The 25117-nt window shown below is 40.8% G+C and overlaps 2 protein-coding genes across 2 annotated transcripts in view; both read right to left on the bottom strand.

Moving 5' to 3' along the window:
- The window catches only part of bcl2l1 (BCL2 like 1), a 36437-nt gene extending 24716 nt beyond the window's left edge, over nucleotides 1–11721 (bottom strand). The window contains exons 1-2 of the mRNA XM_028012196.1: nucleotides 11430–11721; nucleotides 5005–5753 (exon numbers count right to left, since the gene is read on the bottom strand). Coding sequence (XP_027867997.1) covers nucleotides 5005–5544 — 540 coding nt within the window. The 5' untranslated portion in view covers nucleotides 5545–5753; nucleotides 11430–11721. The remainder of the gene's footprint in view (nucleotides 1–5004; nucleotides 5754–11429) is intronic.
- A 2312-nt stretch (nucleotides 11722–14033) lies between these two features.
- The window catches only part of arfgef2 (ADP-ribosylation factor guanine nucleotide-exchange factor 2 (brefeldin A-inhibited)), a 29302-nt gene continuing 18218 nt past the window's right edge, over nucleotides 14034–25117 (bottom strand). Inside the window, exons 26-39 of the mRNA XM_028016403.1 lie at nucleotides 24162–24313; nucleotides 23193–23365; nucleotides 22909–23069; nucleotides 22270–22400; nucleotides 21151–21280; nucleotides 20930–21065; nucleotides 20327–20465; nucleotides 20111–20168; nucleotides 19918–20026; nucleotides 19694–19833; nucleotides 18773–18950; nucleotides 18441–18579; nucleotides 16698–16815; nucleotides 14034–15551 (exon numbers count right to left, since the gene is read on the bottom strand). Coding sequence (XP_027872204.1) covers nucleotides 15387–15551; nucleotides 16698–16815; nucleotides 18441–18579; nucleotides 18773–18950; nucleotides 19694–19833; nucleotides 19918–20026; nucleotides 20111–20168; nucleotides 20327–20465; nucleotides 20930–21065; nucleotides 21151–21280; nucleotides 22270–22400; nucleotides 22909–23069; nucleotides 23193–23365; nucleotides 24162–24313 — 1929 coding nt within the window. The 3' untranslated portion in view covers nucleotides 14034–15386. The remainder of the gene's footprint in view (nucleotides 15552–16697; nucleotides 16816–18440; nucleotides 18580–18772; nucleotides 18951–19693; nucleotides 19834–19917; nucleotides 20027–20110; nucleotides 20169–20326; nucleotides 20466–20929; nucleotides 21066–21150; nucleotides 21281–22269; nucleotides 22401–22908; nucleotides 23070–23192; nucleotides 23366–24161; nucleotides 24314–25117) is intronic.

Raw genomic sequence — 25117 nt, 5'->3', positions numbered from 1 at the left:
TCTGAAGTAAAACAATGCTGCGAGTGAATTTCAATTTAGTGCGGTATTGGGTGATTCCACTGCTGTTCTCGACATCTGAATAAAAATAAATATCAATAGCTTTCATACTTAAGACTTGTAAAAAAAAAAAAAAAAAAAAAAAAAGAGATTCTGTAGAGGGTGTTACTCTTAATCTTGCTTGTAACCAGTCCAGTCCAGAGTAAATAGGATGAAATAATCCTTATTTGATTTCTGGATGAGTTTACATTCAGTCAGAAGTAAAAATACTTCTACGTTGAAAAGGTGAAATAAAACTTTGAATAAGGAAACTGTGCACTATCAGGTAAAATAAAAAATAAGTATTAAACACTTTTAGAACCATGAACCTTCAAGTGTAGGAGTAATGAAAATGCGTGTGTATTTCAGATACAAGAACAGTTGCAATGCGGTTTAGATACTTTTAATTCCTACATTTGCGGTGGTGGGAACCATCTGCTAATGCGCTACTAGTTGAGTTATTTTTTTTAGTTTAGCACTTTAACATTTTGGCTACCGGTAATTTTGAAAAGGTAAACACACTTAGCTTCCCCACAATAATTTTTCCAGATAAATTCTAAAGTCCAGTAATACACTTCAGTGTGGAAGCTGTCAGAATATCAACATCAGAATATGTTTAAAAAACAAAGGATGTGTCCAAATTCGGGAGTTGCACCCTTTGAAGGTAACATTTGAAGGCTGATTATGTCACAACGAAGGCCGTCTAAAACCGATGGCTCTTCACAAATGCGTCCTTTTCTCCAGATTTGTTCTTGTAACAACAGTAGACAAAGTAGTTTTTTAAAATATAATTTGTGCTAAAAAAAAAAAAAGTGTTTTAATTATTTAATTAACTTACGGTAAATGGATTAAACAAAACAAAAAACTTCAGCAAGATTTTGAGTTCCACTTTTATCAGCTTATATTTAGTTTCTTCACAGTTGCTAGGTGACAGTACGTATATACATCGAAGTAAGGGCAGGAATATATCCGAGAGGGTCAATTTTAAAAAAGAAGCAGACTTTAGCAGATGGTAAGCTTTCACAAAGGCTAGATGTATTACAACAAGTTTGCTCTGTTTTATCAGCCAAAGACTCACCAAAATCTCCTGTCAGTGCATTTCTACAATACAAAGGATTGTTTCATGTCACTCATTCACATCGAATATATGACGTCGACTTTTTTTTTTTTCTTCAGTTTCAATTCCTCTAATTCATTGCTATTGTAACAATAACAATGAATTAACAAGTACAAGGATTGAGAAATATTTCAGTGCCGCAGAGAGAGTGACCTTGCTGCTTCTCGGGACAGACTGATATTTCATCAGCCAACAGTAAGAGCACACCTGCCTCACAGCGATACCCACATCTGCCAACGGCTTTGACTTCCCTCCTCTGAGGAGGCGTCGGGGGAGGAGAGCGAGGAAGAGAAGAGGGAATAAAAGACAGAAGAAGAAGAAAAAAAATCCCACAACAAAGTATTACATGGGTTTTCACCAAAAGACCGATATGGTTCAGAGAAAGTGTAGGCAGAGTCTGAGGAGAAATGGGGAAATAAGTCAAAAATAAAACGGGAAAAGTCACAGCACCAGCGGTAAAACACCTAGCAGTAGACCTCAAGCTGGGCTACCACTGGAAATGGCCCAGATTTGTCACAAACAGATCAGAACCCAACAAGTTTATTGAGCTGAATGGATCTAGAAAATAAGATGAAGACGGAAAAAAAAAGGAAGGAAGCAACATCATGTGCTAACTGCAATAGCAGGGGAGAAGTGAAACAACAGTAAATGGAAACATCCATCACCCTGATCCATTCAAAATTTCTAATAAAGTCATTCACGTCTCCCAGTCCGGGTGACACTGACACGCTAATCAGTTAGCACACCACACACACTTGTTTATGCCTAAAATAGTACTGATGTAGCTTATGCTAAGCCAAATGGAGGAAGCTTGAGATCATTGGCAAAGGACAGATGGGTTTAACAACAACACTGATGTCAACATGTGGTTATGAAGGGAAATTTAGACTGACCTCCTCATGGTTCATGTTTTCAAATAACATACTCACTGCGTCTCCAGAAGCACCGTTTTGGTTATTATGAAACCAAAAAAAAATCCCCTCACTTTCACATCAATCATGTGCAACTGCATTCCAAGTCATTGTTAGGCATGCCAACAATGTAGTACTGAAGCAGTTGTAATATTTTTGCAGGTAATGATTATACGAAGAAGTCTTCATAAAATGCGGTGATTAGAGTCGCACCGAGAACTCTGCATGTGATTGGAATCGGCTCGTTTTTGGCACGATCGGCTAGTTGAAAACTAAGAAGTCCGACCTTGCACAGTAAGAAGACATCTTGCTTAAGTACTTATCAGGTTGTACAGACAACAGCACTATTCAGTATTAAAGTTGATACTTATAGTTGGCAAAAAGCAGTTATGAAACTCTGAGATACATTGAGAAATCAGGCTTTTTCAAGCTTGACAATGCTGTATTGATTCATACAGTATTAGCGCAACTAGCTTTTTAGCGAGCAGTACCCACCACTGTGGAACTGGCAACTGACTTGAAGTCGACTTTAGCTGATAACAATAAAGTTGTTATCAACTTTATTGATAACAATAAAGTTATCAATAAATAACTTTGTTGTGTTTACTCACAACAAAGTCAGGGCAGCTTTGTTGTGCCCTAGCTAGCTAACGTTGTAAATGCATTTTAAAAATCACAACTCCGTTCGTTTTCCTCATTTGTTTTAAAATGATTGGAATAGTCAGAATCTGATGAGCTGTGATAAAGCTTTATATAAACTAGGAGTCAGAAATGGGTCACAAAATTCTGATCGGCATATCTCCTCCAACTTGAGTTAAATTTGATTTAACCCTTAACTGCCACCGCAAAAACACTTACATGTTATCCAATGGGTCCAAGAGGACACTGGTGTCCTCGTGACAGTTAAGGGGTTTTAACAATGCATGCACAATTCACTATATGTATCTAACTCCTCTTGAGAACCTAACTGCTAACGTTAGCAGTGGTTAAAATCTGTCAGCGCAGACCACCAACAAAGTAGTGCAGCTGGAGTGTAATCATGAGATCAGCACGTGCTTATTTTTTTAAGGTGGGAACTCAATTATGTAACAACTAACAGCATGTTGTAAAGTTTTATGATTACAAAACATACCCTGTTAGCCATTTGCTAAATCAGACTCCTTTAAAATCCAGGTAGCTAACCCTGAAACGTGTTTCTGTGCACAAACAACGGGGCTATGCCCGCCTAGCTGTAGTTTCACAAACATGCCTCTCAATGCTGAGATGTCGGTTTCTATAGAACTGACCTCTGACCTGTTGTTATCCAGCAGTGGGTGACTATAAACAACTCCTCCCTCTGGTGCTCTATATCATAAAATCAAACGGCTGGGACAAAGGAAAACAGCTGACCTCGACTGTCCTGGAGGTGATACAACACAAAGAAAACAACAGCGCTGCACTGCACTGAACAACTACACCCAGAAAAAAAAGGAGAGGCATGCATAGCTTTCATGTGAATGCAGCTGCTTTGGCAAAGAGCACAAGAAAAAAACACTGTCCTGATAAACTGGTCAGATGGTGAGGGAGTGGAAGCACAAAGCGCGGAGCCAATCAACTGACCGCACAAACAAAGGACTATCTGTAAAAGCCCTGGACTTCATCTTTCCCTGTGAGAACTTCCATCGCTGAGGCAGGCGGGCTGCAGGACGGCTACAAAGCCCTTTAAGCCCCCCCACTTCGATCCAGCTCATCGAGTTCCCAGATGCTGATCAATTAGTGGACAGCTGAAACAGCTGCTGACCACGCAAACATCCTGCTCTTACTGGGTTCTAAACCCAGACGGTTCTCCGACGCCGTGTGCTGACTCCTGCAGAACGTTTCTCTCAACCATTGCGGCTAATCCGGACGTCTGTTCCCGTCTGCCGGTCAGGGCGGCCGACCGGTGTGTCGTCAAGTCAAAGGCATGTTCACGGCTGGGTAGCAGAGACACAGCGTGTGATGAAATGAAACCCGAGCCCTTGCAGGTCAACATCGGCAGGCGGCCAAGACTCAAAGCATCTGACACATTAACACTACACAGTGAAGCAGGTGTAGTCCTGACAGAGAAACACAACACACAAGGAATGCTCCGATCACGCTTGTCTGGCTCATGCCGATTTCTGGTTTCTATTCTCATTCCTTGGTTAAATATAACAGCAGTCTTCAGCTAATATGCATTACATTTATAAAGAAAAGAAAAGAAGCATTCTATTGTTTATGATCATGCTTGTCTGGCTGATTCCACTTTCTGGTTTTTCTTTATTGGTTGAATAGAACAGCGGCCGTCAGCTACCAATTTACTTTATTTTTATTTTTTACATTTAATCAGCAAGTGAACATTTTCTACAAGTTCTTTGACGGATGCTGTAGTTTAGAAACTTAAAAACAATAATAAAGACTTATCCGCATTTATGCCAGAAACAGTATGTTCATAAACTTTATTTGATTTTTAAAACACATTGTATTGCCTTGTTGCTGAAAAGGTGCTACATAAATAAAATTACCTTACCTTTCAATCAACTCGAAGTACATGCTCTTGGTTAATGCCTTTGTAGATCAATCATCTTTGATGCATTGAATGAGAGGCGACAGTTCCAACCTCTTATTGGTGCATCGCTACAGTAAAAAGTGTTTAATTTGTAAAGCCCACATGTCCACCCCACATCTAGTTCAAAAATAAGGAAGGTATTTCTTTCTGTTTTCCAATCTGATTGCTGCCAGCAGGGCTCCACAAACAAAGGTGTAGGCATGGAAATCTTCCATGCGGGAATCTGAACTGAACTTCCCCATAAAGAATATCAAAGTATTCTTTATGAGTGTGGCAGCGCAAGCAAACATGAGACTTAACAGTCTGTGTGTGTGTGTGTGTGTATGTGTGTGCGTGTGTGTGTGCGCGTGTGCATGTCTTTTTATAAGACTCACCCATCCTCCTTGGCTCTCCACCCAAGGTTCAATCTGCTCATCCAGGTAGACGGTCATCCACTCTACAATCCTGGCTACCAGGTGGCTCATCTCCTTCTCCACGCACTCCACGCACAGCGCGCCACCAAACGCGAAGAGCCCCACGATGCGGCCCCAGTTGACGCCGTCCCGGAACACCTCGTCCATCACGTTCTCGAAGCTCTGGTAGGCGGTGGCCGGTGTGATGTGCAGCGTGCTGTGAAGGTCGTTGAAGGCACGGGAGTAGCGCAGCTCGAACTCACGGGCCGTGTCGCGCAGGGCCACTTTCACCGCGTCCATCGTTGACGCCGACGCCGCCTGGTGCCGCCTAGGGGATCCTGGACTCGTCCCGTTAAAAGTCCCATTAGCGTGTGTCTCTAACGTCTGCTCGTCGTCCATCCCCACGTCCCCGGCAGCGGTGCCGTCCGGGGGCTCGTTGGGCAATATGTGTTGGATCGGATAGTTCCTCTGAGACAGTTTAAACTTAATGTAGAAAAGCACCAGTTCTCTGTTTCGTGACATTTTTTGTGTGTTTAAACAAGTTTCTTGATCTTTCTTCTGGTCCGTGTCTCTCTCCGTCTTTTGGTCCCTACCTAGCTGTGGTCAGAGCGAAAACACACTGTGCTTCTTCCTGGGGTTCCTCTGTTTAGACCACCATGGTCAGCTGACAGCCACAGGACTCTTGGAGGTGAAAACCCAACCCACATAAGGCTGACGGATCAAATCAGGCCCTGCAGAAAAAACAACAAGGAAAAGGTCAAAGTCTCCGTAGCCGATCCATAGAAGATACTGCAACAGTAACAGAAGGAAGGGGGAGCATGAGGACAGTCCTGTACTTCCAAATTGAATTTGGACAGGTGGGGTCAAAGAGCAACTCTCTAATTGGGCTGCCGCATATGGAACAGATGGCAGCGACAATAAAGATACAAGGGTGGAGTAAGAGAGAGCTGGAGAGAAAAACGACAATGAAGGCGAGAGTGTCAGGAAGGTGGCGAGAGATCCAGACAGTCCTCCTTATCAGTGACCTCTGTCCTCCAGTTTGACCTACCTCATCTCCACGTCGTCTCTGTACAACTCACACACTCATCTGTGTGGTGTCAAACTTATTCATCCGCTTCAATAATTGGACTTTTCCTAAATATTTCAAGTTTTTACCTCAAACCCGTGTGCCTGGGCCAACACAAAGGATCTTCATGGCCTGAAAGTTGTGTTGTCAACAAAGGTCTGGCAAACACCACTTGCATAAGAGGAGATTCAGTTCCATTTGAACTAAATCAGACTTTTTTTTTTTTGGTTTTGTTTAGCTTCGATCAGTTGGTCAGAAACAAAAAATCTGATTTTTTTTCCCCAATTAGTAAACTCAGCCTAGAAGCACTAACTATCGAAGCTTTTGAAAATGTCTTCACAAGAAATAACGATAATAATGGAGCAACTCCCGGTATTCACAGTGGTAACATCTGTTCGTAAAAACTTAAAATCCCCAAACACTTAACCCCAAAAAACCCCTTATTTAAATAGTTTGAATAATAAATATTCTTTGGCAAAAATCATCTCTGCACTTTCATAGAATCTAACATCTACAGCCATCCCTGTCTCCAGTCCTGGAGGTACAGCCAATCAGTGCCAAACAAAACAAACATAGCTCCTAGATTGGCTGATTTGCCAACACCATCCAATAGTGTCTGAGATAGCATTTAGCTTCCCATGCTGCGTTTACTTTTTCAATATTTCAGATACAATCTACAAAAAAGTCCGCAAATAGGCAAATATTCCCCGAATAAAGTGGGATTGCGTTCCACTGGAAAGGCCATGAATACTGAGCTGAGAATAGGTGAAGGGGTCTACTGTAAATTCATCCTTCCATTATCTAAACAAGCTTATCCTAAAATCGTGGGGGTGGAGCTGCACATTGGACACATCGTCAGTCCATCATATGGGACCACTTTAGTCAGAGCAAAGTGGCCGGATAAGAGAGTGGGCGGGTCACAACAACTACGATAACAAAAGCTAAAAAGCGCATTAGCCCATTCAGAGAAAATGGTCAAACCGACAAGTTTACCACACAATCTTTGACCGCTGGAGCAGATTGAGGAGCAGAAAAGGAGGGAGAATTAGCAATTCAGGGGATTTATTATCGATGGAGGAGGATGAGAGAGACGTGACGAGGGACAGACTGAGGAAGAGTTCAGATTAGCTGCTGCTGCCCGGTAAGAAGGAGTGAAAATGTCCACGAAGAGGCAGAAGGGCAGGTGTGAGTGAGTGGGGAAAGCTAACAGGTAGTCAGAAAAACTCTGGGATAACACAGGAATAATGACGGCTGTGGAATTAATAGTGAACATGTTCTGAGGTGTTTTTAGTAAAAATAAGAATTGTAAATTTCAATAGAAAATGTAATAAGGGAAAACAAATAGAACAGTTAGAAAACAGCCATTGAAACCATTTAAAAACATTTTTTTTAAAAATCACTAGACACATCTTAACTTACCGCTATCTGGGGGAGTTGTAGCCAAAATGTGAAAATGTTCAACATAGGAAATGACTGCAAGAATTTTAGGGTTGTGTAGTTAAATTTGCTGTTAGTAATTACTTCAAGTGAACTTACTGCTTTACACCTCTGTTACGGTGTCCATGCTTTGCAATGTTAAATTAGTCTGTACACGTACAGTACATATGTATGGCAAACTTATTATCAGTAAACCGGTTTTCATAGAGTTAAGAAAAAATCGTACATTTTATATAATTTGCTTGTATAGGTGGGGTTTGTAATCGAAAGAGAAAAATCAGTGGCTGGTGAAATGTCTGAGTGGCCGGTAAAAAAATTGATCTACCAGCCACTGTGGCTGGTGGAGAAAATTTTTAATTTCTACCCCTGAACACAACACAAATAAAGAAACCCAGAAAAATCAGTTGGTGACTTAAAATGGGCTGGTTTCCCAAAAACATAAAAATAGAATCCTCTACAGAAATGAACGCGTATTATAGTAAAGCGACCACGTTCGAGCGACAACACTCCATGGAAAGAAAGTTGTTACTGAGCGAGGAAGACTTGCTTTGCCGCTTTTCAGCTAAAAAATTAAACATGCTAGTAGCCTCTAGAAAGAAAATTTATCACAGCGCAACAAAGTAAGGCACACAGACACTCATGTTAGAAAGGCCAACCAAGCTAATTGCTAATCAATCCCAGCAGAGAACTGGGATCGATTATTGAGAGTTTGAGTCTCCTGCAGATTTACAAAACAATTTAGAACTATTAAAAGTATAATAGTAACCAATTCATAACTTAAAATGACTTCAAAATGTGACACTCAAGTGCAAACAAGAGATTTTGTTCCTCTAAAAGTAATAAGATGGGCTCAGCTGGAATATCTTTGATTGGGTAATGTCAGGGTGAAAGGGTTTTAAAGATGGGTGATAGGCCCGAAAACAAAAGCCATCCCTAATAAAATAAATTAAACATTTTGTGATGCAAGACTTCTGTAATTAACTTGTCTCAGTCTGTTTTATTAAGAACTAATGGAGATGTCCTTCACTTGTTTTTATTGGGCTTTCTGTGTACAGATATATCTGCCCCATATCCTGTTGGATTTTTAAAGATGTAAAGCTCTGTAAATCTAAAATAAATATTAATGCTTTGCTTTATTTTACAACACAAATGTCTTTTTAAAGTAATTATGCTTAAAATTACTTTAAGCATTCTACTTTCTAAAATGCCTGTAGAAAGTAGAACGGAGTGAACAAAGATCCCTGATCGGTTACTATGACGGATGTTGCCAGCCTCTGGTCCAACACCCACAGAGAAATTCTACACTTTGTTTTGCTGCACTGGTTTAAGGAAGCGGTTTAAATGTTAAACCTCTTGGCAGGAGGTATGTTTGCATGCCAACAATGCACTGGAGTCCAAATCAGATCTTTCTGAAGGGCTCGGGATTTACAAAGCACCTTTTAGACGTCCAATAATGCAAAAATTTACTTTAGAACACAAAAATAATAAATGAGGCAGGTCTTGAAAGAGAGGGGGGGTGGGGAAATGACTCACTGCTGGGTCACATTATGAAATGAAAGTTATTAGTAGATGAGACTCAAACGCACCAACGTAATCCCTGTTGTAAAAGGAAACAAGTGCATTTTACTTGTATAATTACATTCCCATCCAATGTACTGCTGAGTTGGTAGAAAACATCTGACTGAGACATTCTGTAACAAATCATCTGTGGGAGAAGTTACCTTCATTCTGTTGTTCTTCAGCCCACTCATTCACTTGACTCTTTTGTTTCACAAAAGGATCTGGCTGATGATTCCAAACTATCTCCAAGTTATCACATAACCTGCCATTTCCTGCAACAATAATGGCATTTAAGCCTGATAAGCACATGAGCCTAATAATTAGTGCAGCAGACAGATGGATGCAAATGATCTTTGCATCACCTCGTAACACGTGCCTCTTTTTCACAACACAATGGAGAATCCGACACTCTGACTAACAAGTAATATTTCAGGTAAGGTCGGGGAAAAAAACAAAAACAAAACTTCAGCTGTCCGTCTGCACCCGCCCAGTTCCAGGGATATCAGGACCAGCCCAGCGTGGCGGATGGGAAGCAACAAGACTGCAGTGTTTACAAAGGCCACATGGTCCCCAGCTGCCAACACGTGGCTCGGGCTGGAACATCGCAGTAGAGATGTAAACACGGCAGCTCCATAGGAATAACAGCGAGTCCAAATGGGGCGTTTGAATGTTTCCACGAGATCCGGCAGTAATTTGATCAAAGTCTGTGGTGATATTGATTATGGGGGGAAATTTTGGCAGGATTGTTTTTTTTTGTTTGTTTGTTTGTTCTTATTAAAAAACAAACAAATAAATAAATCAGCCCAACTTTTTTTTCCCTGGATGTGTCGATTTGACGACAGTCTCAAAATTAAGTGTTCACAGCAAGTCCACAACATTCGCCTGACGAGGACAATAATAGTAGTAATGAATCCGATTTAACACGACTGTCTTACCAGCGCTGGTTGAAAAATAAAAGTAGAAAAGGGAAATCCTCCTGGTTCTTTCCGACTCTGTCGAAGTGTGGAGACGCAGTCAAAACGCTTAAATGTAAACACTGCCACTCTGTTTGCTGTGTTGAGTAGGTTTGAGCATACATTTCAACATGTGCCCCTTTTATGGACCCTCCCCTGTTGCGTAACAAGAGACGCGATTAGCTGCATTTCAGAGGCTCCGCTTCATTTGTCATCCGGCGAGGCGCTCCGCACGCCAGGTATGGGAAAAGGCGGGGAGGAGCGAGTCATTATGTTCAAATGAAACAAAAAGCTCAGATTCAGCCGCGCGCGAAAGCCACAGCAAGCCCCCCCACGGACAGTTTTCAGCTGTAGGATGACATGCACTATTCCAGACACGAGGAAGACTCCTCCTTCTTTTCGTCAACGCTTCCGCTGGGTCATTCACCGGCGGACAGTTGGGTAACGCATCCGGTGTCGCGTGGTCCGCGTTTGAATCGTGAGCTGGACCTATCGGCGCAGGACCGCCCGTCTCGACTGTGACTAAAAATGTGCCAGAATCCATGAAATATAATAAGTAACACAGTGCTGTCTGAAAATCTTACATTTGTTGTCCTTAGATCGATGAAGTGTTTATTTATTAACGGAAACGAGATATCATCAACAAACCATTTAACAAACTGATTTCCTAATTAACTACGCGTCTTACCAGTACTGCCTATTATTGATGACATTTTCGGAGAAATTACAAAGTTTAGTTTAAAAGAATATAATTAAAGCGTATATAAACTTTCTCTTACCGCATTATTTCCCTAAAATTTCATAATGAAAAAAAAAAACAACTGCTTCCCAGAGTGCTGCGGATGAACGAGGGAGTCCCTGAAGGCATCATTACCAGGCCATTCTCCTGACTGAACACACTGGGAAAGGAGCGTTAATCACGACACGTGAAAATTAAGCCACTTTGAGACGCCACCCTGCACCAGATTTAAATAGTATTCGCCACACCAGCAATTCAAACAACAACAATAACATTTTTAAACTCGGCTACGATGACTAGCACAGCTCCACCTCTGCCATCCTTACAGAGGCAGCAATCCAGAGAAATATGGCTGTCACCCTGTCTCATAGGAAGCTGTGAGCTTACAAATGTGTCCTAAAAAAAAAGCAACAAATGGTTTGCAGAACCACCCGAGCACATTTGGGCCTAAACAGAAAAACGTAACGTAAAAAAAAAAAATCTTGGCAGAAACAAAATCTAGGTCTCTCGTTCATCCATATCGGTCGACCTCTTTGCTGTAGGAAGATTCACAAGCAAAGCCACAGCAAGCGCTCCCCCTTTACACGTAATTCCCCCAATGGAAGAACACACGGGTCGGAGTGAGACTCGTGGGATTGAGTGGAACTCTTACTTGTAGGGTGGCCTCCACAAAATCATGTCTGTCGGAACACTATCCGAAGCCCGGTAGAACTAGGAGTGATCCAAACCGTCATTGCTAGCCTGACTGGCTAACGCCGACGGAGCTCGTTACTGGTTCCCAGTTGCACAGAACCGCCCACCTCCTACGTGGTGCGTGACAATACCACAGCCTGTGCTGCGGCCGTTCGCTTGAGGAATAAGTTTATTTTACTACCCTATATTGTTTTAAACCCGCGGTAAGGCTCTTCTGGTTGGAAGTCGCGGTTGTTGTGAACGGCACTTGGCGAACCGTCGCTAAAAAAAAAAAAGGAGGGGAATAACAGCGAGTCCAAATGTGGCGTTTGAATGCTTCCACGAGGAGTTAAAACTGTAAGCCGAAAATATAAAACCGTACCGTTAACAGTTAATATTGTCTTACTTCTTGTTTTGTAATATTAGCTTTACAGGGGTCCATGTAGCAGCTGTTGGGCGCCTTTCCACTTAAGTTGACAACAAAAGGTGTGAGAGGTCTCCATAGTAACCTTTGTTACCCCAAAATCCTAAGGCTCATCAGAACACCAGGAAAGTTAGACCACACTGCCATCGTGTGGACACAAGTGAGAATGTCAGAAATCTGTCAACTGGATCAACGGATTAAAACCTTTTTCCACACAGGTTTAGAAGCATAGTTAAAAAAATAATAATAAAAAAACAGACTATTGAGCCGGAAAAACATTTGCATTCATGAACAACAAAGAAAAAAAAAAAAAAAAAAAATATATATATATATATATATATATATATATATATATTTTTTTTTTTAAGCATTGTTCAAAGAGATGTTGAATCTTATTTTTAATTTACGTCTGGGGGACAAGTGGTTTTTAATGCACTTTAGCGTTAATTAAACTAGATATTTCCAAAGAAAAAAAAGGAACGTTTTCACCCAACGTAGTAGAAGGTAGTGTTGTTCACTTCAGGAAGATGCTTCTTGTAACCTTAATACCGTCAACAGTCTGAGGAAAATGTTTTCTTCTCACTTTCGACTGTGAGGCATTTGTAGAGGTTCTTGCACTAGCAGCAAGAAGCAGCAACAGCTTCTTGCCAGTTTTCTCACAAGGTCCAGTTCTTCTTCAACTAATACTTTTTTGCCTCAAGAATTCTTTGAGCAATGATAGAACTCATGACGTCTATGATGGTGAGCTGGACAGGTTTTGCTGCAGCAGAAGTATCCCTAAATTATCGTGCTTCCATCTCTATACTGCAAAGTTGGTCTGAGGTTCATTTCTTAAAACTGTTTAGTTGGTTCAATGACAGACAACTCCGAGCATCCTCTTCATCAAATTGTCATACAACAGCAGACTGTCTTCTGACCACTACAAAAAAAAAAAAAAAAAACACTTCCTGCCCACAATCATCAGTATCTGTACCCGTTGAAATCTTAATGAGGTTTTATTTTTCTTTGGTATTAAAGCATTTTTGAATTGAATATCACTTATATTCTGGTATCTAGTTTTCTAATAGGCTGACCTTTAAGTGACCCTATGAGCATGCTCGCAGTTGTCAGGGATGTCCTTCTCGTCTAGACTATTTTCTGTGCAATGGAAACCTGACTTCAAATTCTTTTTGGAGTCGTTAATTGGCTGAGGAGACTCGGTCTCCTTCCGGAATGACTAAAACAGCTTTCAAACTCACTATGTAAGATAAACGTGTGGGGCTTTAACAGGGCTAACCTTCAAAACTGCTGAATAATGAAGTGAATCCCAAAGTCAAACAATTTTAAGAGCAAATTATAAGGGTGCCCAAATTTATTCCATCAAAAAAAAAAAAAACTTTTTTCAAAATTAGCTTTTATGCAAAAAATAGAACGAAAATGTCTTTAGTTTTTGTATGCTTATATTAATGGAATTTTTTTACTATTGTTAAAGTTGATATTAAAAATCCATGTTAAAACATTAAAACTCAGACTTTCATCAGGTGATGGATCAGGTAACGTTCAGCTTTATCCCATTCTGACCACTAACTGGTGAAATGTTACCTGATTTCAAAACTTTGTCACTGCAAAGGAAGAATACAAAGAGCAATCATGGATGTACTGAATGAGAACCTGATGGAGGACATGACCCAGCTGAGTCTCTAGAGCAGGGGGGCCCAAAGTCAGTCCTGGAGGGCCAACATCCTGCATGTTTTAGTTCTCTCCCTGGTGGCAGTCACAACCTTTTCAGGAAGTCAATGTTCTTCTTAGGCCTCCTAACAAGCCGTCATTTGAGCCAGTTGCGTTAAACCAGGGAGAGAACTAAACATGCAGGATGCTGGACCTCGAGGACCCACTTTGGGGACTACTGCTCTAGACTAGAGACTAGGAGCACACTGATAAATCTGCCGCAATTTCCTTAATTTTGGAGAGCTTGGCAATTGGCTCATAGGAACGGTTTTAATGAGAACATGTAAAGTAACCCCACAAATCAGCATTGTCCAAAATCAGCTTTGTTAAGATCGGCGCTCGGTACGAAAGCTGCAATCGGTGCACCCTTTGTGGGGATCCACTGAAGGAACAGTCAAAGGAAGACCGTTTCCTTTGAAACAGACAAAATGTTGTTCAGCAGTACACCAAAAGTACCTGGAACAGACCAGAAATCAGATTTATTGATTACTTCACCAAATGTTTGGAAGATTACATCACAATATTATGTATAGAACCATATAAGCACTTTCATTTCTATGTATCTTACATGGAAAACTTTACAGTCTGTACTTGTGTCATTTACTGTATATTATACATATATATTTATTTATTTATTTATTTATATACTCCCTGGCACAAGGGAAGAAAAAGTAGACATCCATAGTTGCAAGGGAAGGAATGCTTTTTCAAACAAAAATATATTTAAATGCACTTGAAATAATTACATACATCCTTCAGAAAAGCCGGGGAACACACTCCGAAAGAACCGCGGTCGAACGATGTTGATGAGCGTTATCCTGAACACTTTTGTTGAACTGCGAGGTTAAAGTAAACCAACACTGATGGATATTCGGAACTAATAATTGAATGGGGCAAACAGATGTGCAAAACATGTGGAAATGGACTGTAAACCTGACTGACAGATGAAGGCAGAGTTTTGGGAGCTAACGGATTCTCTGTTAGTCTGGATGGGGAATGAGCAAGAAGCCAGAAAAGAAAAAAGAAGAAAAAAAAAATCACCTTTTTTTCAGTGTAAACGTCGCAGTTCTCACGAAAAAACAACCAATAAAAACAAACAAAAGCAAATAATCAAGATAATAAATAAAATGTCGCTGACAAAGGCGACAGAGCGAAGTCCCATGTAAAGCTGCTTGATCTCCGATAGTGTTGGTGCAGCAAACGGTTTTAGGTCTCTGTTAACGGGAATCGGTTGCTACCCAAACAACTTGGATATGGAGGTGGAGCGGAAACTGATGAGATCGTCCTCGTCCAAGCAGGCACAGTTGGCGGAAAGCCATTTTCAACACCTTTCGATTCCCGTCTGCTTCACTCCCATTCTCTTAGATTAGCTTTAAAAATGGAAACCAAAAAAAAAAAAAAACAGAAAGCGATCCAGGAACATAAAGAGGATTTAGCAACAATAAATTATATCTTTACAGTTTTTGTCAGTGGGACAATGAGAGACGAGAGCCAGTCACAGTGCTGTTTATCCCAGAGAGTGAGGATGGAGGTTTCTCTACAGGCTGACAGACGACAGAAACGTTGAACACTTTGATGTAGAATCCTGAAACAAGACCGGAAACGCACTCCGACTCCATTCCCTCCATTCCCCCTCTAATCCAATCCAGTTTGACAGACAGAGGACAGTTTATGCATCAAGTCCACCTTAGACCCTCACGTCAGCTTTCACCTTTGTTTTTATTTTTAAAAATTATTTTTTTAAAAAGTTTTCTCCCCCCTTGCCACACCCAGACATGCGCCGAGCCCTCCTCCCCCCACCATCTCCTAGGAGACGGGGGTCCGGGCATGCGCCCCGTCGGGAGCAGCGATTTGGAAGACGGAGCCGATGCGCAGGAAGAAGCGCCTGAGGACGGCCCGCAGCTCCGGGATCAGATCGAACTGCATCATTTCACACAGGTGGGGGTAGTAACAGGAAGCATGGGGCTTGAACTGCAAGACAGAAATATGATTATTAGGACAAATGGGGAACAGATGGGCATCATATTCTGCATGGAGTCTTAAACTATACATATTTAACATTTGATCTCATTCCAATCAGTGGAACTGTATGTGATACACTGAGTAGCTGAAATGCTAAATGGAAGGAACAGGACGCATGAATTAAAGCAGCAGTATTATGTATTATTCAGTCTCATAGTCTCATCTTTCTAGCACAATAAAACTATGTTTCCTTCAGTTGTTAAAAAATGTTAGAAATATCAAACATACCTTAAAAAATGTTGACTTGGTATTTTAAATTGAAATTGGGCCTCTGTCTCTAAAAACTCCTCTTTCTGAAACTCCGCCTTTAGGAAGTCATTACAACATGTCTCCTCCATTAACCCTTTAATAACATATTTACCAGCGTTGCACTGAGAAGTGGCTCGTATAATAAGTTCAGCAGATGTGCAGTTCCACCAGGTGTTTGCTAATTGCTGCTGGCTAGTCTGAAGGAGCCGAGTCGGGGAGTGGCGGGGGGAAAGCTGCTCTGTGAGGCGGAAGCTCGAAGCTTGGAAACTGCAGCTCTGAGGAGGAGCTTCGTCCTCGAAGGCGGAGCTAGGTCCACCAAGGTGTTTTGCACAACTGAACGGCTGCTATGGAAGATTAATGATTTCTCAAAGATGCATGAAAGAATCAAAGAAATACTCCATGTATGTTTTTGATGAGGGAGTGACATCACACAATGAAAAGCTCACCAAAGTAGATTAATACTGCCCCTTTAAATTTGAGCTGAAGAATTCCACTAAAGTGCAGATTTTGCGCCTTTTAAACACTTTACTTAAACACCCAGCTACATTTTGTCTAAACAGAAACTCTAGCTCTTTTGGCCAAAAATTCTCAGAAGATATCTGAGTCACAGTGGTGGTCAGTGACGCATCGATGACTCATGGGCTCACACCAACAGGAGATGACTAATGGCAAAACATGTCATTATTAACATTTTACATCAATAAAACCCAACCAAAAACACCTCTGATCCCACTTATTTAAAACCAGTGGGCATTTCACTCATTCTCCAAGCCTCTCTTTAAGGTTTACTGACAGCTAATGTGTGATGACAGGTAAAAATGTGTGTGTGTGTGTGTGTGTTCATGCCTTGTCGTCGGGCAGCCGTAGTGTCCTGGTGAGCAGCAGCATCAGCAGGCTGTTCCAAGCCTCTCTGTGGCTCTCTGAGGTCAGGCTGATGAAGTAGCTCAGAGCTTCCGTACACACCCTGAGAGACGGGACACACACAAACACACGCACTTTAACGACAGACAGCCGAGCGTCATCGGTGCGGCAGGAAAATCAGCAGCGTTCCTTAAAATCTTAGGATTAAGACACCAGCGGCGCTTCCTGAGACAAAAACTTCCACCTTTGCAATCATGAAGTGATCCAATGAGTCAGAGAAGTGATGAAGGCAATGAGGGGATTTGCATCAGGCGTTTAAATGCCAATATATTCCACTGCCTGCACCAGCTCATCCATTTCTAATGAGGCATGAGACATGTGTGAGAAAAACAAACAGCTCCGCTTCATCCAACAGCTGCTATTTATCCCAAGTTGATTGGGCATCAGCCCATTCAGGTCCATTTAAAGTTGAGCATTTGTGTTGAAACTAAAACCTAGGACTAAACAGGATGGAGTAACTTGCAGTGATTTTCAAAAAAAAATGTTCCCGTATGAAATATTCTATCGAGACTGCAGTAACCACTGGAAGCCTATGGTTACATAAAACTAAAATGGGGAATTTTATGTCAATTCACCAGAACATTACTAGGGACGCACCGATCCATTCTTTTCACCTGCGATACCAATACAGATGTCTGAGGTTTAGTATGGGCTGATATCGCTGCCAATACAGAAAAACAGTGCTGAACTGACTTAAAACGTTTCTTTTTTAAAACACAGTCATAAATGAACTGATTCACAAATATATTTGGTAACTCTGTACAAGAATAGAACACTTAAATACATCAATAGCTTCACATGCCTGGTCAAATATGCAAAAAAAAACAAAAAAACAACTTTAATCTGTCCTATCAGTGCAATTAAAAGCCAACAGCCAACGTAAAATAAATGATAAAGAAACTGACAAAAACAATAGATGTTTGACTACCTTGGTGAAACAAGGTAGTCATCCTTGTTTGACTGCAACAAACCTTCTTCCAAACGGTTCAGAAAGTGCAATTAGAAGTTCTAGTATAGTGTAAAATAAATAAATCATGACGTCACTCAGACCACAAAGCATAGAATTAGACTGAATACATCTGTCCTTATGGATTGGGCACATTGTTACTGATACCCCATAGAGAAGTTCTTTTCAGTATCAGGACCGATGCAGATACTAATTTGCGCATCTCTAAACAATATAGTCACTGCTTGCTGTTTTGTCTGAATAGAAATGAGTGTAAAAGCTTGTTTGGTTTCCAGAACTTCAGATTTTTCTCTTTCCCGTAATAAAAAGAAAACTTGACTGTGGAATCTTCAACTTTTTCCATTCTAAATTTATGTTTTCCACATTCAAACAGATGTTACAGATGTCATTCAGTAGAACAGTACAGCGAGTAGTGAACCATCATTTGCTCTGTATCTGAAAACTTATCAGCTTTACAGATGAATGGAGGACACATTCCTGATTCTATGAAAAATCTATTTTTCTTCCAACAAACATCTCAAATTTGTTGTTTAATGCAACAACCATGGGGCATTGCATTACTCAGCAGCATTGTTTTGTAACTCAGTCAGTAATGGTCATTTACATATACTGTATGTAGCTCTTTCTCACAGGAGTGTTCTGAGATGAGAGGAGTTCTGTTTATTGATTTGATTATGATCAGAATCATCTGTTGTACTCACAGCAGCAGGCGTGTCTGAATGTCAGGCCACGAGTCCTGCAGCTTGGGGTCCGAGTACATCCTGAACAGGATCCTCAGGCTGCAGGCCAGGCTGCTGGTTTCCTGCTTCAACAAGTTGGGCTTAGACTTCCCCTTAAATCCTAGAGGCAAAAAAAAAAAAAATAGAAAAGGTTTGGTGGTTTAAATGTAGTCTGCTCTTATTTTGATAGGGAAAAAAAATGTTCTGAAAAGGAATCTTCCTTCCAGAAAAGGATCCAAAATAATCATTTGTAGTGAGGGAATTTAAAGTTTTGTTGATAGTAATTAAAGAGCCCAGCGGGAGCCTCCTCCTACCTGCCCTCCACAGCGCCGTCCTCTGCTCGTTGTTGGAGTTGAACTCCTTGGCGAAGTTGTGCGACTCCAGCAGACAGTCGAGCAGCTTGAAGAGGTGAGCGGACGTCATGTGACGGTACATGCCCTGATCCGGAGCCGGCTCTTCTCCCGCCGCCTCCGACTGCTCCAGAGCGTCTCGCTGGGACAAAGGGGACAACACGTTTGCTCCAATCACTAAAGGCTTTCTGTTTGCCACAGATTTCATAGAATGATCTGAGAAGGTAGAGCTTTTTTGGTGTTTGAAGACAAATATGGATTTTTTTCTTTTTATCTCATTAAGTTTCCATAGTTCGGAGTAGTCAATTAATCATGTGATGAACTAAAGCACAATAACTTCCACTTACATCATTTATTGTTTCTCTTTTCTTCCTCTCTTTCTAAGAATCACAAAACTGAGCTGATCATATCAGATCTCTTCTACAGAAGCTTTTTTCTCATTGAAATATTATTATTATTATTACTTTTTTTTGTCATTTTTAGAGAGTTTTCTTTTGTGACATTACGAGAAAAACTCTGGTAATATTGCCAACATTATGACTATCTTCTCATAACTAAACAAGCATTCTCACAGCCAGGTCATAACGCTCTGTTGTACAGAAGAGACGACTGAAACTAAAGCCAGTTCTTGAAAATATTTTCTGCCATTTGTAATTTCTGTTTTAGAAAAGAAGGCAAGTTTCATCGTACAATCCTTTTTTTTTAGAATCCTTAATTAGATATATATAATCTAATTCAGTTCCAGAAAGCATATCTTTTGTTACAATCATGTAAAATATTTGCTTTGAATCTCTACTGAGAAAAGTTTTCCCGTCCAGATAACGACTGAAAAGCTTCCAGATAAACAGCATGTTGACATAAAGCAGCAGGTTGTTCTCTGCGTACCTGCGCGGCAGCCATGTTGTCGGCATCCTCCTTCTTGCTGGTTGCCGGGTAGAAGACGATGTTGTCAACGGTCTGGATCAGCTCCAGCTGCACAACGCATTTAATGAGAAGGCCCGCAAACAACCTCTGGTCCGAGACTCCTGGAGGACAGAGGGACGGGGGAAAGAAAAGCTCAGAAGTCTTTCGGTTGACCTTGGGTAAAGATGGCGGCCGTGTTTACTCACTGGCGCTGGACTTGCCCTTCCAGGTGTCGTCGCTCGACATCTGGCTGTGCCCCCTCTCGGACAGAGCTCTGTCGAAGCTGCTCTGGGACTGACTGTCGAAGTCGGCCTCCTGCGAACGCAGCAGAAACATTTTGACCGGTGAAAACACAACGGGGGACTTGTTGTGTGTGTTACTGCAGGGTGAGTTCCTTACAAAGTGCTTTCCCTCAGCAGCTTCCTCATCCTGTCCAGCCGGTCGCCATGTCAACAAGCTGATTGGCGGAAAAGACAAAACACAGTGGCAGATTTACACAGAGGGCAACGTACGGCCTCAGCACCAAGACTAACGCATGAGCAAAATGGCCGCATTAAAAAAAACTAATTGAATGAATGTGTGACGTGAGAGTGAAGTGTGTGAGTGGCGGCTCACGCGTGGGGGCTGGTGTTCTGGAAGATCTCCAGCATGCAGGAGCAGGTGACGTCCCAGACCTCAGGACTGAACTTCTCCCCGTTCAGAATCACCAGGTTCTCCAGACAGTTGGTCCCCGACCGGGCCAGCTGCTCGTTATCTGCAGCACAGAGGAACCAATCAGAGAGCGACTGGGATTCAGCGCCGAACAACGGGCAAGACTTAAAGACGAGAGGAGAGACAAGCATGCGGACGGATGGATTTATGGATATTTATGGACAGATGAATAAATAGATGGATGGACAGATGGATGGATGAACACAATATAATCCAGTCAGCAAACATAAATCTTTTTCCATACTCCCGTTTTCTATTTCCATTCTTCTCCCAACCTGGAAAAAGCTGAAATTAAATTCCATTCTTTTCCAAGCTGTGAAGGAACTCTGATATATGCAGAATACATTTTTTTTTTTTTAGCACCGTCTGATAAAGTTTAGTCAGGAACATTTGGGCGTTTTAGACAAACATTTGGGCGTTTTAAACATTTGGGCATTTACAGCTGTGTAATGCAGATTATTCCTTTAACTATCACAAATATAAGAATGACACTAGTGATGTCATCACCTTGGCGGACACACCACTGCAGCTGAGTGAAGATGTCCTGCAGCAGGATTTCACTGAGCGGCTCATAAAACTGGGTGAACACGTCACAGACGGCGTACAGAGCGTGGTTACACGTCGTCGTCATCCACTCGATTTTCTGACAAAAGAAAAATAAAACCATCATTCAGAATTTATTCCACCTATTTGGTGCTTTTTATTAACTCAGTTATGTGAACTCTGACCTCCGTCTGCTGCTCTGGGAGTTTCATATTGTCGAAGATACGGAAGACGATTCTGAAGAGGTCGTGCCACCAGTGCTTCTCAAAGGAGTGGCCGTAACTTTTCATGATCTCAAACATGACCGTGAGGCCTCTGCAGAGCAAACACACACCGGAACATCAGCTCTGTTGGATTATGTCCACAAAACGAAGCGGACATGATAAGGAAATACGGATGGTTAATGTTTTAGGGCAAAAACCTAAAGACTGTGGCTGTAAAAATCGAAACTTGAACACATTTTAATAAAATCTGCATTAGGTTACAAACTGTTATGACTTTCTTCCTGTCCACCATATACCACCACATATTAGGGTGGCTGTAGATAGAACAAGAATTTCTGAGTTCCAAAAGTCAAAAATTTGCTAGAAATTGAGATTTAAATTCAGAAATTAAGATTAATTTCCAAAATTTTCTAGAGATTGAAAAGTTGGAAATTTGCTAGAACATTTTTTTTTTTATTTGAGATTAATCTCAAAATATGGTCAAAAAGTTTTTTCCATAAAGTTTCTGAGATGAATCTAGAAATTTCTGGAGTTTTGGCAGAAATGATTTTTTTCCGTGAATCTTTGATTTTAGGAGCCCAGAAATGTCCTTGTTTTTTCTAAAATAATTCTGAGATTATTCTCAAAATTTCAGATTTTTTTGGTGGACATTTACATCTTTTTTTTCCTAGCTAGAATGGCCCTAACACACTGTCATAAGTGTAATATTAGCTTGTAGTGACCTATTATGAGCCAAACAACCTAACTGCACAACTTAAATGGTTTTAAAAGATGTCTGCCTTTTACTGCTGCATGAGTAAAACCCAGACTGATTTGATGTATAAAGTGAAACTTTTAGCTGCTTCCATTCAGTCCTGCTATATTTTACACAACTGCAGTTTGCTGCTGTATCCTGATGACTCATTTCACATTTTCTTTCATGTTTCCCTGTCCTGGAAGTCATAAAACCTATTTAAAAAAACTGTTTTCACCTCAACTAAGTAGATTCAAGTGTTTCAAAGAGCTAACCAGGCTCCCTCCATGGAAGCAGCGTGTCGCTGTGCGTACACAGAAACCTGAGGCTCATCCGTTTTTTTCTACCTGGTGCGGACATCCAGTTTGCAACGATTGATGATGCATGACAACTCGAAAAGGATGGGAAACCAGCCGCGAACCCAAACCCGATCCCCAGGCGCAACGTTCATGTCATCGCTGGTGTACTCCCTCAGCGCCTGGAGAGCACATTTATAGGTTAGAATTAGTGCTGAGAGTCAATTCAAATTTTTTATTGAGTTAATTGCAAAGTCTGCAAGTAGTCACATTTTAATTGAAAATTGTAAGTAATATTTTTAATTCAAATACCCTTTTATTATTATTATTATTATTGAATAAATAGACACATGAGCTCAACAACAATTATTGTTACTTTTTAATCTGTTATTCAGGTTATGAAACCATCAATTTGGTGCACGGTGTTATTCTACCCATTCAACTTTATAGTGTTTTAGGAACTCCTGATTATTCATGGATCTTCAACAAAGATTCCCGCAACAATCTTTGTAATAAAAAAATAATAATAATGAATCAATAAAATGGCTCTATGTGCCTAGAAAATACACAACGCTGCCCCTTAAAAGATTTGTAATCTAAATCAATATCTTCCCGAGTTTAGTATAAACGCTTTCTTTGTCAGTTAAACATGTTACGGACTTATCACAATAAAAGCTGGGGAGAGGTTACCTGAGGCCGTTCAGAAACGTATTTAGCACAGTGCCGGATGAGCCGGATGGCCTCCATGCTGGTGTCAGGAAAAGCTGCGTTGCACACAAACTCCGATAAACACTTCACGGCATCCTGAAAGGAGTCAATGGCAGCAGCAAAATGCTCCGGGAAGGTTTTCACTGAAGAAAAAAAGACAAAAAAATAATGAGCCCACAGGAGCAATACCGCCCCCTGCCTGTGGTGCATTTAGGTGGTTTCCCTCCTCCCCAGCTTAAAGATGGCAGCCCTGTCGATGCACTCACTGACGATGTGGCCTGTCGTCTGGAAAGCTAGCTCCACTATGGTCTCGTCGTGATCGGAGGCAGCCTGGTGGAACACGGAGAAGATGTTCTTCCAACCAGAACGGATGTTGGCTGCCTGGGAGTTCACCATCTGAGCCACACACCTGATCACCATGTCCCTGATGGTGGGAGACCTGACACATGGAGGGGGGGAGAGAAAGAGAGGCGCTGGATGTGACGGTGAAATAATCCAAGGTGCTTAAACAGAAGAGATCAGAAAAAATTCTCTGTTCTTAAATGTTTCATTTTGTTATTGGGAAGTCAAAGACTAAATTCCGTTTTATTTATTGCAGAGTAGGTCGGCAACTAATGATTTTTCTAGTCATCGATTATTCTGACAAATAATCAGATAAAACATTTGCACATTCTGCAGATTTTTCATTTAACTACTTAATCCTCTTTTACACACTACAAATACATAAAAAGATGTGAATAAGCAATACAGTCCTTTAAATAGGAAAAATAAACCGCTTATTGCCCTTTAGTGAATGCTTGATCATTTGTAGCAAAGGATGCAGATAAAAACTGACGATTTTTTTAGATCAATAAATTGACAGCAAAATGTACTTAATAGATTTTTTTTTTTTTTTTTTTTTTGAATCAGGTGATGCTAAAATGCCACTTCAGGAGTTCTGGGTAAAACATGGTATCAGACAAAGAAGGTTTTTCATTTTAAATACAAAATGTTTAGATTTTATTTGAACAGAGCTTTGGCGGAATTACTGCTCTGACTGTGTTGTCCTTTCAGCCATTCTTTTGAATCTGTATTCTCCAGTTAATTAATTGATTAATAAATTAGTTGATGATTCTTTCAACCGTCAACTAATCACGATTAATCTTTCCAGCCGTAGTATTGTTTATTGGGGTTTTTTTCTTCAGAGGGCTGAGAGTACTAACTCCTTTCTGTACTCATATCACCCACATCTTCACCTGTTCTTCTTCATGATGTGCTCAAAAGGCCTGAGGAAATCCTTCTGGAAGCGAAAGTTAGCCAGCTCTCCTTTCTCCAGGAACTTCATGGAGAGCTGCCTCAGTGAATCCACGGCAAAGATGGCGACATCTTCATTAGGGTTGCAGCCCACCTACAATAAAGACCAGAGTCATTATTGAAAGTGAGCTTTCAGCTCCAACTGGATTCACATTAAAGCTGGAAAATATATCAACTTGCTCAATACATTTGCGCAAAAAAATCCTTTAAATTTAACACTACCACAATATTGATCAATAATAATGTGACTTTGAGTAGAAACCTCTTCAGTCAGAGGTAACCAACTATGAAATTGATAGCAAAAGGTATTTACATAACGTTTTGGAAGACGTTTAGTGATCAGTGCTTTAAGTGGACAAAAAATAAATGCCTGTCTTCCCCTTATTGTCATGCTAATGTGCGACAGAAACGTGGGTGATATTTTTGTACAGATTTGTTTACTGATCTATAGATAAGTAGTTTTATAGTTTTAGATCAAATCTACACATGGAGCACATTTTATTAACTTCAAATCTCACAGCATTAATATTAACATGAAAAATAACAACAAAAAAATGACGATATTAAATAAAAGCTCCTTAAAAACAAAGAAGTGAGTAGTTCCCTTTAGACTCAGGACTTCAGTAAGGTTTTTACTATTTTGGTTTAAAAACGGTACTAGGTATTAGCTCTGGTCTAAACAAACCCATGGCACTTTAGCAATATTCTTTTATCTTCAACACAAATAGAAAAAAGGACACATAGTTTGGTAGTTGTTGAAAAAATTACTACCTTATTACGTTTTAATGGCCTTAGTTTTTGCTAATTTTCTGTACTTTATGATTTATTTGGAGCCATTGAGACATCAGAGCAGATTTTGCTGTAGAGAAGCGGAACGAGGTGGGGCTTTATTTGGGAA

Source organism: Xiphophorus couchianus, chromosome 1 (genome assembly GCF_001444195.1).
Source record: "Xiphophorus couchianus chromosome 1, X_couchianus-1.0, whole genome shotgun sequence".
NCBI lineage: Eukaryota > Metazoa > Chordata > Actinopteri > Cyprinodontiformes > Poeciliidae > Xiphophorus > Xiphophorus couchianus.
Note: the sequence above shows the minus strand (reverse complement) of the source record. Positions and strands in the feature narration are given on the sequence as shown.